The sequence below is a fragment of the Egretta garzetta genome, unplaced genomic scaffold (assembly GCF_000687185.1).
Source record: "Egretta garzetta isolate BGI_Z169 unplaced genomic scaffold, ASM68718v1 scaffold198, whole genome shotgun sequence".
Taxonomy (NCBI): domain Eukaryota; kingdom Metazoa; phylum Chordata; class Aves; order Pelecaniformes; family Ardeidae; genus Egretta; species Egretta garzetta.
In genome coordinates, this window is record NW_009260398.1 from 145,653 (window position 1) to 160,776 (window position 15,124).

The 15,124-nt window shown below is 49.2% G+C and overlaps 1 protein-coding gene across 2 annotated transcripts in view; it reads right to left on the reverse strand.

The window, feature by feature from the left end:
* The window catches only part of SLC24A3 (solute carrier family 24 member 3), a 139,829-nt gene that overhangs the window by 29,068 nt on the left and 95,637 nt on the right, over window positions 1-15,124 (reverse strand). For both annotated transcript variants that reach the window (XM_035898631.1, XM_035898630.1), the window contains one exon: window positions 3,420-3,494. In XM_035898631.1, the coding sequence (XP_035754524.1) occupies window positions 3,420-3,494 (75 nt within the window). The remainder of the gene's footprint in view (window positions 1-3,419; window positions 3,495-15,124) is intronic.

Consider the following 15,124-nt stretch of genomic DNA (forward strand, 5'->3'; position numbering starts at 1 on the left):
CTTCATGGCAGCATGGGGCCTCTCTGGGAGGCGGGAGCTGGGGTTGCACACCAAAACCTGCAGCCCGGCAGCCGCTCTACCCCCTCTGCCCCAGTGAGGAGCCTGCTTTCCATTCGGTCCTTCCAAAGCGCCTCCTTTCAGGTCCGCACTGTGCGGAGAGGTGGAAAAGCACATCCACAGCAGTGCACCAGAGAAAAGGCAGAAAAAGGGAACGAGCCTCCGAAAGCACAGCAAAACACTTCCCTTCAGTTATACAGCCTGTAAACAGCAACTCCTGTACATCAGCCAGAATCAGGCAGTAGTTGCACCGGTTACTGCAAGAAAACTTGGCCACAAAACGTTATGTGTGTTGTAAGTAACAGCTCCCAGTCATGGTGATCTAATCTGACAAGGCCTGTTTTAGGTTACAGTGTGTTGGTGTGATGGGACATGAAAGCATGTGCATTGACCTTTGCGATTAAAAATAGCACCCATCTCACTTTTGTCACTAATGACTCTGACCACATCCCTTCAAGTTAAGATACATAGGCATCTTTTTCCTTTCAAGGGAAATCAGGAGTAACAGTTTTGCCAAGCCCTACAAGAAGACAAGGTAGCTTTGTAATACTATTTTAAGGTTGAAAAAAAATCACAGGGCTTAATCAAGGTGAGCTAAATATAGTAAGTGTGGTTTATCCATTTCTAATCTCTGTGATTTAGAGTTTGCTGGTTCTTATCAAATGGCCTGGAGCACCAAACAGGTGAGTTTACACTGCTTTGCTATTTATCGCTGCAGCACTGCAATTCCTCTGCTAGTGGAAACGGAAGGAGACAAAGTCACATTGACTGACCCAGCAGAATACCAAGCTTTTTAAAGTTGCTGAATCTCAACATTGGCAGGAATGTATTTGTTTCCCCTCAGGTGTATTTATGATCAGTAGAGACGCCAGTGGAGTGCAACTTCTAATACAGAACCACAAGATGCTGTTTAAAATACTATGAGAGCAACCTTCTACAAGCAGTGTCATCCCTCAAGAAAGATGATTGTATTTCAGCTGCAGAGAAGTCTCAATGCCCTGATATGGCAAATTCTCCCTATATGGCAAAGCATTTAAGCGCCTCCTAAAATTTACGGCACACAGAAATGTAACAAAGGGGGAACCACACGCAGGTCGAGATATGCTCTGCATGGAGCCTGTGGCTTGTCTCCCAGCAGAGTCATCAGGGCCTGGAGAATCAGAATTTGAATAACAATGTGCTGCCACCTAAATTTGATTCTGCCTTAAAAGGACAGGAAAGAGCCGATCCACTGTGAAGCCAGAGGTCCCTGGGGTGAGCGAAGGGGAGGAGAAACTTCTTCAACTGCAACAGTATTTGACTCTGAAAGGAAAAAATCCTCATTTGCCATCAACTGGGGAGCAATATTGCAGATAAAAGGGTTGGCAAATCAGAAGGGAGCTAAATCTTTAAGCATTTAAAATGTTTTCCCTTCCTCCCATCTTCCCCTGTTCCTCTCCAACAGGTGTTTAAAAGTAATTTGTAGTGATCGCTGTGGAGTGACGCCGAGGAGAAGTGGGATGTGCTCCACATCCCCCAAGCCACAATTAGCCATGTAGTGCTGTAACATGGCAATAAGAGTTCTGGCAATGCCTTCAAGCCTTGACTGATGCCTGGGATTGCAGAGTCCTGCTGCGTGAAGGACCTTGAAACTCACAACTGATAAGATGAACGGAAGAGTAGGAATACATCTGGAGAGAAGCTCACCCAAGGCTTAGGAAAAAAGTAACAGTATCCTGATATTAGAGTACACTCCCAAAAAAACCCGACTTCTGCAGTTCTGAAGAACAGCTTATAAAGCAATAAAGTACAGGAGAAAAGTCTTAAGGGTAAGAGAGATGTCTGTTCAACAAGCCATACAACTCTCATTACATAGTATACGTAGCTGGGGATTTCAGGGGTGCACTGGATACAACACAGCAGAGAATGGTTCTCAACATCCTGAAGCAGCTGACAACCACAAGGATGAACCAGCCATGAAAAAAAAGGCCTTGTTTTAAGAATTTAAAAACCGATGGCAGAGTCAACAGATTTTTAACTTGTCTGCCACCATGCCATAAATGAAACACCCAGCACAAACAACTAGAGGCTGAACGCTGGGCAGCTGCCCACATCTGTGCTTCCCGTGGAGTAAACTAAGAGAAGGCTGGCTAGATGTCTTCAAGCTCATGCAATGTAATTTAATACAGTTAGTGGGTGCGGCCAAGCTTGTTGTTTAGGAACACTTCTTTTTGGTATGAGGTTAGTGTCAAGCTGTCAAAGCAATAAAAAAAAGCTTTTTGTTTTGCAGCTCGTTGCTAATAATTACGCAGAAAAGTTATTTTTCATCAGGTGCAAAAAGGCTGACCTTGCAGTGCAGGGAATAAAAGTACAAACAGGTTGAGGCAAACTCTGTTTGAGATTAGACAGATAAAGGCCTCTGCACCTACAGACTATGCACAGCATACAGGTCTGTGAGAATGAAGGCAAAACAAAACACACTGTTGAAACTGCGATTAATAAAAGTAATGCAAACTGCAGAAATGCAAGTGTTCATCTCCTCACGCTAAAGTTCCCTTCTTGCTTACGTCTAGAAGTTAACCTCACAAAATCACTCTTCCTTTCTTAGGGAATCTAGGCCAGAAAAAGAAAAAAAATAGCAAAAAAAAAAAGGCAAAGTAGCAACTGTTAGCAGGAAACACAATTTTTACATTTCCTGACTTTGTTTGGTATTGGTTGCAAAGGTAATGCTAAACTGATGGCAGTGACTTTATCTGAACACTCGTGCTAACGTTTTTTTCACTGTATAGCCCGATTCTGAGAGATTCGGAGACTTACTGAGCTTGAGGAAAGCTGGAATAGGAGCAGCACTAAGACTTACTGAAGCTGTAGCCTTCATTGGAAGATTTGCTGCTAGCGTGCACTGAACAAGACCTGCCGCAATTATGCGTGGAAAAACTAACTTCAATGTTTTGTAGTTGTTGAGGATCTCTTTCCTCTGGGCACACATACTGCCTCCTTACAGGTCAGTTAGACTTTTTGTAGGAAGCCGTGAGGGCTGCTCTCAGAAGACGACTGACCGACACCATCTGCTCCAGCGCTGGCGGTGGGGCTGCAGCATGGGGTTTCAGCTCTGCACCCTGTGGCTGCGCTGGAACTGGGGGCACCGCGCTTCTCCGCAGCTATTGCTCTGGGCTCGCTGGAGACTCCTTGATCTCCTACCCTTGGGCCAAGCTTTTCTACAGAACCAGGGAGATCATGAGTACATTTTTCCACAAGCAGAAAACCACGTGACTCCTGGAGCTAGGATCTTCGCTACAAGACTATGATTTCTTAGCAGGTTCCCTTTACAGGTGGCAGTAGATGCAGGGGCTCCCACAAAAGAATAACCTTCAAAAACTTACCACAATAAGTGCAACAACAGACAGTGTATAGTAGATTGAATCTCTCAAGAGACTCCACGATGACAATGCAACGACCTGGGAAAACAGGCAAAGAGAGGATGTCAGCCAGGCTCTCACCCGCATGACTGCCGCGCTAACAGTGTGTACCAAAGTTAAGCCTGTCATTCTGCGTAAGCTGTCCCCACACATGCTAGGAGATGATGAGGAGACCCAAGCCAGGAAACACACTGCCCTTCTGCAGCTGCTCGAGGAACAGTCCCTGGCGAGATGGGAGGATGGACGGCCAAATCTAAAGAGTACAAGGTATAAGGTCACGGGCAGCAGATGACTTCCATGCAAACTTGCAGACGTGCTAAATCACACCAGTGTTGTCAAAGCTATGGAAAGGGGAATCAAGTCCCAAGTATCTATGGGTGACAGAGTAGTTTCCCACAAGCTCAGCAGGCTATCCGATATCCTTTTCCCCCTGAAATCCCTTCCATACACACACCACGGAGCCTGCAGTAGCAGTCCCTGCAGGCTGAGCTGTCCCCCAGGCCTGGCTGCGTGCTGCAGCCGGAGGCAGCTGAGCCAGGGGCAGGCATGGGGTAGCCCGCTGCAGAGGTGGCTGCGAGTGCCGCCGCTGTCTGGGCAGTGGGAAGGGGCTCAGCGTTACCAGCAGGACCCTTCTGTGCCAGCGCCGATGCTCAGCAATGAGTGCCTCAATGGAGAGTGGTCACAGGAGATGAACAGCCCTGTCGAGTCTCTGGCATGGGACATGACCACTCCTTCCACCCACCCCGTGGTTCACATCTGTTTCTTGTATTTTTTCCAACCCGGGACTCCTGCCTTCCTTGGGAGAGGAAACTGGCCTGTAATGCTGAGCAGGAGTGCAAGGTACGCAACGGCCCAGTAGGCAGGGGAACACCACCAGATGCAGTCCCCAGCTGCTGCCTAGCAGTGTGGGTCCTACCCATCCTTGTCCTATTGCCACGTGCCTAAGTCCAGCATGAGTCCAGCTGCTGGCATCTCATACACTGGGTTTCCAGGAATTTTAGGCTGCTGGATGATGGGCTTGTCCTTGCTAAAAATGTCAGCTTGACCCCTGCTGACTCATACAGGGGAGGATAACTTGGGCAACAGAAGTCGCACTGCAAAACAAGGGTCTGGCAGCACAGAGCAGCCCAATCCCCAGCACGCTGTTAGCCGGAACCTCAGCAGAGCCAGGGCTTCACCCACCACACTGACGGGTATCACTACAGCTCTGCGTGCATTTGTGTAGGCTTTGGGACAAACACTCAAGGTAACACTCCAGCAAAGCGTTAAGAACAAAACCCAGGAATTTATATGCAACCGAGGATAAAACAGGATTGCTGTGCAGTTCATTTCACTTGGCACTTTCCAAAGCCAAGGAAATGAGGAGGAATCATCATCGTAGGCTGAATGAGCCTGCAGTTCAGATCTTAGAAGAAAAAAGTACCAGTGAATAAGTTAGTCTTTAACTTCATTAACAGTATTCAAAAGGGCAGTTTAAAAGCAGCCATGTGGTGGTAACACCTTCAGGACGATTATATTTTTTGCAGCCCTAGGGAGTCTCCTCAGTAGAAGCTTCTCCTCAAATCCTTATTTCCCATTTCTGGAGTACATTTCAAACACTGTGGGTCACATCCTTCACAGGTGTAAACCACAAGGAGGCAGATGGGAGATGGCTAATTTACACTGATTCAGCCCCTGAACGTATAAACGAATTTTCTGACCACATCCTCCAGTCATGCTTGTGCATGAATTCAGACAAACAGTAACTTCATTTTCATTTCTATGACATCTAGAAAAAGTTCCTATTTCAGAGTGCTAGCAAAAATAGTTTCTCAGATTTCTCTGCATATTAATTCTTACAATATTGGAATTTTCCAGAACTGCTAGCAAAACAAATGCTGCAAAAAGATACTGACCATTACACTGAACAATCTCTGCAGCCTCCTAATACTACGGCTTTTTAAGGCGGATGTAATTTATGCCCAGCATAAAGTCTCTTTATGCAACCTCTGACATGTAAGAAGCTCCTACCTAAAATAAAAAAGCAGGCCTTTAAAGTCCTAGAGTCAGATTAGATTTATACCAGCTGACAATACATTTCAATGCCTGTAGGGATAGATGAATGGAGATGCTTTATGATGGAAATTTCCAAATGTAGAAACCTGGAGTTGGGTTCATAATTCTATTCAGAGATCCTTAATTAAATCTCACATCTTATAGATAGCGTGCCCCTTCATTTTGATTGAGCAATTTTTGTAAGAGAGTTTATAAAATGATTTGACATTATTCCACTCAGCTTTTATGATGCTGCTTAAGGTCCCATGCACTTTTCTCAGCATGGATGCTAGTGGGGCGTTTATAGCTGTAAACTTAATGCTCTGCATCAGAGAAATTACAGCATTTCTGAAGCAAACGACAAACCCCATACAAACAGGCTTGCTGGCAATGGTCGCTATTCTACCTAGTAAGCTCTCTCTAAGGGTGTCACCACGCTGCACATCATGCCTGTGAAAGCAAGATGTACCCGTTACTAGCTAGTACCTCTCCCGTTCCTTAATATTCTACAATAGCCTTGAAGGTAGGCTGCAATATTTTCCAGGGAATTTTTGTCAGACACCTGAATGAGCACATTAAGATCCAGATGCTAAAACCCTAGTGGACAAGATACCGTGGGCACCGCAGGGACCCCTGCATTGATTTCAGATTGGATTGAAGGGAATGTGCTCGTGCCTGGGACTTGTACAGGTTGCTCACATTTCACAGGCATCCTAGTAGGTCTCCCTGATGGAGTAAGGATGGGGCAATTAAATCTCATCTCTCCTTAGGGCGTGAGTCATTTAGCTGAAGTCTTTGAACCATGTGATCACTGGGAAGAACAATCTGATACAGGAAAGCCATGCACACAAGGTAAGCGTGCGCCGAGGGTAAAAGGAGCTAATTAGCACTGAGGGGAATGGCAGTACTTTCAGCCTGCTGACAAGGATCGGGTAGTCTAGTTACAACTATCAAGACCTTGAATGACTAAATTGTGCCATGTAGTCTTGCGGCACCCAAGGACTCCACATAAATCTTAACGCACTGGAAACCGCTTAAATTACAGTTTAGCAGACTAAGGCAGAAAGGGAAATCAGGGAAGCAATCAGCTTGGGTAAAAACATGATCAAATTTGAATTTTAAATCAGCAATACTGTAACCCAGAGGGGAGCTGGTCCCTTGGGAGGCAACTATAAAACCACCGATTGCCAGGCTACACATTTCCCCTCTTCGAAGGAAGTACCCGAAATTCAAACCCCAGACAAGTGACCATTAGCCCTCTTGACTACTACACTGGGGACTGAAACTGCCATCCCCAGAGCTGAAAGGAACTGCGCTTTAGTCCAGGCTTAAACGAGAGCAAGCCCTGTTGAGTCCAACACAGATGAGGACCCCTAGTGCCGCAGCATCCCTCCTATGGGTAAAACGACCCATATTGAATATTTGGTTTCTCACTGGTAAACTTTTGCCCTGCAAACTCTTAGGTATAACATTTACTGCTCAGAATGCTTATTTCCCCTTTTGAAGGGCTGGAGAGAAGAGAAATCAAGACTTTATCAGTTCCAGTTTGATTTCTGCGGTTCTTCACTCCTGAGGCAGCGGCCCCATCCAGCACGCACAGTCTCCTCCACCTAGTGCATGCATGGAAATTACCCACCAGGGAGAAAATCACTGAAAATCAGACAATGGCAGCTGCTGCTCTTGGCACCTACGTTAGGTCAAGGCACCCAGGGCCTCAATGGCGACACACTCTACACCCCATCCTGGGCCTTCACCACTTACCCTCTATAAAATCGACCCTTCCCTCTTCTGCTCTTCCAAATTATTTCTCCCTTAGCAGTGTGGAAGCTCTTCTCCCATCCAGAAAAGACCTGGCGACGGGGGCCATCCAGCTGGCTGTTTTAAAGCCTGCTGCTCGCCTGCTCTCCCCATCACAGTGATGGGCCTGAGATGAAGCGTGTGATGCAGAACACATCTGCTGCTACCGTGGTAAGGATGTTTGTGCTGCTGCTGCCAATGACGGCGGCAAGGCAGGCCAGAGGTACATGCACTGCTGGGTATTTTTTCTGCTCAACTTCCCAGGGAAGCACGTCGAACATTATCTAAGCACATCTACGTTCTTCAGGGATCTTCTTCACTCTGAATTGTTCCAGGGCTCTTCCTTCTCTCATGACCTATTCTTTGCTTGACACTCTCGGGCTGAATGATCAGCTACAAACGCCGCCTGGAAATGCTAGGCTTTGGAAGCAATCTTCCTAATCTTGTTTCTCTGTTACCCTCTGGCACAGAAGGCCTGGATTTTCAGGTATTAAGAACTAATAACTTAATTTGTTAATGAGCAGAGGCAGGGATGCTTGGGCGAGGGGGTCAAAAGATTAAAGACAATCCCCACGGAGATTTGCCTTAAGACTCTACGGAGATCAACAGAGATGTGCTGGCGGTGAATCCGCTGCTCAGTGCCTCCCAGCTGGAAGCATCTCCTTCCTGGCTGAGGTGCACACGGTGGTGCTGACTCCTCCTGTGCAGTGTGGTTCATTGATCTTTGATCTTGACAGACAGATTGCCATTCAGCAGAATAAATTTTTGGGCAAAGACGAACATTTCTCATGAGTTTTAAAGGGAAGTGGTAGAACGCCTCTAATTCATTAGACACAGTTTGAATACAAACACATCTTCTACAGCACTGCACCACAAGCAAATGTTCCTTAGTGACTGACCATGGTCGCTATTTTGGGTAGGCCTTCCGTGCAGCTCTGAGGTCCAAGGGTGCTTCCAAACTAATCACCAGTCTGGAATTTTACTCCACAAAGCTTGAATGAGGCTGTACTGAGCGCCACAGAGCTCCTTTCTGGAGAAGCAGCTTTTTCTTTTAGCAGTCAGCTGAGCCTGAGAGGTGACTGCGAGCTGAGACAGCCTTACCTGCAACGCTGCGAGGCAGGCTAAGGAGACGGGCAGCAAACACAAGCCCCTTTTCCCTGCTGCTGTCTTTCCCCCTCACAGGTGGGAAGCCAAGGGAACACGCACCACTGCCAGGCTTGCCGGGCTGGGGACGAGAGGAGCAGGCAGGCAACGGGGTGGTTTCACAGCAGATGCTGCTCCCTCAAGCTTTCATTCTATACATTTGAATCCTCATTAAGGGCTTGTCAAAAGGCATCCAGAGGCAGAGAATCTGGGTCAGTCCTCATGCTGCCCCTCTGTGATGTGGACTGCGCAGAAGCAATTAGGGAAGCTCTTACACTACCCTAACAGATGCTGGGGTCTGGTTTCTGAATGCTCGTCTGTGCTGACTGACACAACTCTTGCTCACTGTGATACCTTGCAGGCACCCCGGAACATCGCAACCCACCGGCAGAGCGGTGCGTCGGCCTCTTCAGGCAGTGGGAACCTCCTCGCACGCTGCTCCTGGTTTGCAGGAGCTACCCTCGGAGCTGACGGGTGGCTCTTAAAGCCTGGTGGGGTTCCCTCCAGAAGGTGGTGTTTTCCTGACGCTACCATTCAGCAAATCCTTGCCACAACTCCAAACCAGCCCGGCGATAATATAATTGGATCTCATGTCTAAGTACGATAAATGACTGTGGGCCAGTGTTACAGTAAGTAGGGAACTCGGGTGGAGATCGGGGACAGATTTTCAGGGAGATCAGACTGGCAGTACTTTGTAGCTAATACATGTCTCATGCATTTGGAATTACACAAAAATAAAAAGGGCTCTACCGCAGGTACCAGCTCTCACCCTGAAGATGATGGGAAGATGAAATCCAGCAGCACTTTACTTCCTCGTGGTTTGCAGAATTCAGTCCCCAGCAAAGCCCTGGATTTTGCCTTGCAGCAACCAAACCCAAGCACTGCTGCAGCCCACTGGCGAGAGAACAGGTCACAGCCCATCAGCCGAAGCAGCCGAGCCACAGCTAAAGAGAGCTAGGAAGGGAGAAGCTTCAGGGTGCGTGCATGTTTTGCTGTTCACCCATCCAGACGCAACACATGCGTAGTTCCAGAAGGCGGTGGTGATGCCGGTTAGTATGGTGTGGATCCCAGTCCCTCTGCCCAAACACGACACCAGTAACAACCAAATCAGCATTCATTTACAGCGAGCCTGCTGTGCTTGCACAGCCTACCACTGCTCCGGTGGGCTGAGAGTTTCAGGAAGAGAATTACCTGCAGTCCACTGTGAAATCTTCACTCACTGATGGGTTTCATTGTCATTAACTGCATTGGTAACAGTGATATTAGCTGAGGTTTAATTTTACTTGCACTGCATGAATATAAGTGGCAGATGTCTTAGCAATAAACATCATTATCGGATCTTAATGACCTTATGCAAATCCAACCAATCATCCTGAAGTCACAGCTGCTTAGCCAAGCCAAGCAGAAAATTAAAATATCTCCCGTGAAACAACTGAGGCACTTTCTCCACCAGGTACTTGGGAGGGAGGGAAATTACTTGACTGGACACAGCGAAACCTGCCTGCAAGTTCAGATCCTTGTACGCTAGACATTTATGTTAAAGATAGAACCGTGCTTCATTTGCAAAATTGAAGTTATGAGCAGTTTGTCATCTGTGTCAGTGCTGGGCAGAAGTAAGGAGAAAATCTACCTCGCCCTGCTCAGGTAAAATTTAATAGGTTCCACTGCCTTTTATTCGGTTAAATGCAGCCTAAGGTCCATTCAAATCTGAAAAGCTGTAGCAGTTAAGGAGGTATGTATGTGAAACAAGGCAGAAATAAAGGGATTCTTACAGTTCCTTACAAAGGGTGGCACTTAGAAATCATGGAACTTTTTTGGAACACAAGCAAACCTCTGGGGTGGTTCCTCAAAGCCCCTGCGTCGTTACAAAGACCAGCACCAACTAGCCAGGGCTGCTGTCCGCCGTGGAGAGGGGCTCTCTCACAGACAGGGCTCTCCCGCACAGAGCTCTGGCATCTTCCGGGGCACGCTCATCCCACGGGGGTGAACAGCGACAGCGCCCAACCTCCCTCGCCAGATAAGCCACCGAGCTTCCTCCAGCGCAAGCAGAGGACCAGGACATGCCACGGCTCGCTCCCGGTCCTGCTCCTTAGGTGCTGCGTGCATCTGCGCGTGGACACACGTGCAGTCCGTGAGCAGCTCCCACGTGTCGGGCGACGGCAGGGGAGCCTCTGAGCCTTTGGTCCAGGACTAGAGTCGGTGGTTGACCTTGGGGTCAGCTCATGTTTCCCGGGAGAACTTGCCAGTGGGCTGTGAGCCCGATGAAATCACTGGGCTGGTGGCCACAGCGGACCCTCTCCTGTCCCGTGACCGATGCACCGCGCTGAAACACCCCTCATAAGACAGCAGCTTAAACCAGAGACGTTAAAAAGACGCCTCAGGTTTTGTGCTGCTCCAGCATCTGTCAATCTGCATGGAAAAGCAAGAAAAGCCAAATTCTTTCTGCCCATCTTGACAGCAGCGTGGGAAATCCTGACTTCTGAGAAGCCGAATACCCCGACTGCCTTTAGTGAATCTGCCAAAGGCTGCACTCTCCGGGACAGCCCTGACAGGGACTGATCTCTCAGGGCTTCTCAGTTTCCCCTGACAAGGCACAGGCTCTGGCTTTTAACTTTGCCGTTTATTATTTTAAGAACTCCTTGCTCAGCTCAAGTAATTAGAAGGATCCTGCCACCTGCCTGTTCATCCTTGCTGGTTGTGCTATCAATGAAGCATCACATATTGATGTGAGAGAGTGACACTGCCTTATTTGTATGCATCTCTGTATTAAATTAGGCTGTAGCTCCTTCTGTGACTTTCAGTGAGAAGCCACCGCAGGTTTCCTGGGAGACCTATCTACATATGAGGTACTAAAGGAGAGAGCTAGCCTGGTAGGCGAGGTGTTCACCGGGGACTGAAGCAATGCAGTCCTCATTCTGCCCCCAGCCCCATGGCCTAAGCTTGGGCTCGTACCCACCTTGTTCACATGCAACTCTGCTTTGACAGATTTTTCTCCCCATTTAGCTCTTTTTTTGCCCTAGCTTACCAGCATCCACCTGTTTTGTTTGCTGCTGCAAACCATTTATTAGCCTGCCCAGAAGTACTCGGAGGCCTCACTTCCAGCAGCATCATTCCCGCAGCTAAACATGGGGCCGTGCCTGAGCTAAGAGGCACGGGTTAGACATCCCGTACCCAGGACTTGGTCCGGTTTAGGGGGTGGTGAGTTCCCGGTGGTGCTTTGACCCAGTCCGTAATTCAGACGCAGAATCAGCCAAGCAGGATCTCAGAAGCCCCTCGGGGGGGCAGGCAGGTACTCCCCATTGCAAGGCAGCCCGCAGCACCTGGCAGCGTTCGGCCGAAGGGGCTGTGATCCGGAGGCTGCAGACTTTGTGCTCCTTGAAAGGTTGTGACCAAACAGAAGGTGGGAAATAGCAACGGCACGTTTAACATTCTGCACACACTTTCCCTCTCGCGCACTAAGTGCATCAGTCCTACAGCCACCGTAATGAAGATATGAGGCACGAAGGAATTTCTTAAGATAATTACTGCCACCTTCCAGCAGTGTTTACAAAGAGAGGAACTGCCTGACCATCACGACCTACAAGTTAATTTTCACAAAACTTCCCTTGTTTTAGATACATCCTACCCGCGATGAACAAATCAGTCGACCAGAAGCTAATAATCATTAGCTGCAAATCAAATACAGCAGAGAGTGCAGGGCATACTTTTCCCCCTTGCTGTTCCTCCCATGATCATCTGCCAGACTCAGACACGAACCTGTGAGTCGGTCACGCTTATTCCCACTTTACAGTCCCTGGAGGGAACAGAAACGTAGGCGAGAGCTAGGCCCAAGCACCTCTGGATGTTTTGTGAGGAGCTGGGGTGACAGAGCTGCAGGGGCACGAGAAACCGCAGCAAAGGGAAAGCTGCCCACGCCAGCTGGGGCAGCCTCCTGCTCCAGCTGGGACAGCCCCACGGCGCAGGGAGGGACCGGCAAGGCTGGCTGCCGAACTGCCGAACACACGATGGACGCCTCCCGGCAGGACCCCTCATCCCATGTCCCCCTCCAAGCATGCTGAGCCACTCTGCAGCAGCTGAAATTTTAGGGCTGTGCATGGAAAGCCACTGCTGCCGTGCAGCCTTCCTGGAAAGCCAGCGGGCGGTCGGCATCGGCTGGGGGCTCCTCTGCTGGGACTCGGGGAACAGTAGGATGCCCCGGACTGAACGCTCAGGAGCAGATGGAGACGCTCCCTTCCGTACCCCACGGTGATGTCTCCCCGCTGTTGACATGCTGGGGTCCCAGCACCCCAGGGCACTGCAAGCACCCAGCTCTGTCCCCTGGCTGCAGGCTTTACCGAGCACCTCCTGGCAAAGACACCAGAGTCCCACAACGTAGCGTTCGGGCTTGCTCCGGGCTTTGGCCGACACTAAACACCCCTCCCAGCTGAACTTAAGTGAAACATAAAATATGAGCATGGGTCAGGCCAAAAAAACCCCAGGCCTTAAAATACATGTCTGTCTAAGCCAGTAATTGCCAAGCAGCTCTGATCTAATGGACTGACTGGGAGGAAAGCTTCCTTCCAATTACCAGCCCCCTAATTTTACCACTGGTTAGCCATTCTCTGCAGAGTTCAACCGTCATGCTGGCTCCCGGTTCATACGTTGCGGACCAACTCAATTTATTCTCATTATTTCCCCAAGAATATTTGCTTTTTTAAGCAGCTCTTGATATTTTCATTACCGCGGCAGCAATCCGTCTCTGTGACATTCTCAGAATGGAAACGGTGGACACTCTCCAAACCTCAGGACAAAGCCAGAAATATTTCCCTGCTCAATTGGTACTCATAATTGTCCATGAGTTATTCAGATCAGCCCGTCTTTTTAGCTCAGATTCCCGCAGAGCAAAGGCAGCAGGACCCCAAAGATCTGCATTTGCAGACGTCTCCTGGACTGCAGGCAATTCTGTGCAGGATTCGCAGCTGAATTCAAGGACAGCTGTAAATGTGGTGCAGAAAGGCCTGCACAGGGCAAACATTTCCCAGTCTCCTCAGGCTGGCCCATCCTTGTCAGACACAAAACCAGACTTTCTGAGTTCCCTTGCCTCTACACTATGAATGATATAAGAAAAAATCCTAGCAATGGTTAAGTCCACAGTGCTGATCTGTAAGTGAATTTTGAAAGAGGGAACCTGACCTCAAACGGTGATGGTGTTCAGTGGCGATCAGGAGCTAGACTTGTTTTGGTGCTGATAAGAATCCATTTTCAACTCTTCCGGTTGCCTCCCCTGTTTGTATCCTACTACTGAAAGTAACTCTGTGAAGAAGGTTTTGAAATGCTCATATAAAAAAAATCACAGCAACTTCTGTGACGGCCAGACCAGTCCTGGATCATTCACCATCCAGACGGCAACCCTGGCACCCGATCTGCCCATTACACCAGTCCCCATCCCATCTTCCTGAAGCAAAAGGTGGTCGATCCTCCATCAGTACCGTTGTGCTGTCCCTGGGCCGAGGGACAGGTTCCTGTGAACACCTCGCCAACGCCAAACCCTTCCTGTGCCCGCACATCGCTCGTTACGTGTTCGGCAGCCGGCTTGCTGCGTCCACGCTGCTGCTCCGTCACGGCTTCCTCGTGCCTGTCTGTCTGCCTGCACGGTCCCTCCTGTTCTCTCCCGTCATACGCCCTGATCGCCAGCTTTCAGCCTCAAGAGCTACATTCTGGCTCTGTATTTGTGCAATGTGCAGTACCGTGGAGTTTTATTCCATGACTGAGACTACCAGGTGCTATCACAACAGCAATGAGGACCTTGGGGAAAAAAACCCACCGTCAGCAAGCCCAGGCTCACTGACCTCACTGCGCGGTTTCTGGTTCGATGCAGATGCCAGGCCCCTGACACCATGACGTCTAGGCTTGCCCGCCCCACCGGACAGAAACGATGCGAGCAGCCCTGCTTTGAGCCAAGCATTTAGCAGCCGCTTTGCTAAACTTGTGCCTGGTGCAGGAATACTGATTTCATGCGTGCTGCTGGCCTAGTTCTGGGAAATAAAGCTACTTCAGGAATGGCAAAATGCTTGTAGAGTTCATCAGACCTCTCCAAAAGGAGACCAAAAGGGTTATGGTGTAACAGGTACCTGCGACACAGCTTATTCACCACGCACGGGCTGGTGCTACGTAGCAGCACCGTGGAGCCAGGGCACGGCACTCACAGGGGACGGGACAAAGTCACCTTCAGTGTTTTCTGGTTAACGAACAGACTCTGTGGTTAACACAAACCACGTTTGCTCCCACAACAGCAACAGATTTGCTATAAATCTGCAAGTCCCCGATTCCCAAGATAACACCGTTTGTGTTAAAGGGGGAGCTGAAAGGAATCCCATGTGCTTTATCACTCAAGAGTCGCCCTGCCGTCTGCCAGCTCCAAACATCCCAGCAGGAAAACCCCAGGGAAAGGCGCGCACTGCTGGTTTTACAGTGGGCAAACATCCCCCCAACTGCTCCGATAAACTCGAAGAAGGACAAGAAGCCCGTTCAGCGGCCTGCCCGACGGCATTCCCACTCCCCTACAGAAAGGCTGCAGCCTCTCAGCGTTGAGGGCCCTCGGGCAGCGCCTCTGTACTAACGGATGTCTCCCTGTCCTGCAGCTCCACCAACACCTTCTGCCCTGCCTACGGCCTGAGCTGCTTACTGATTGCCTGACTTTCCGCAGGGAAGTCCCT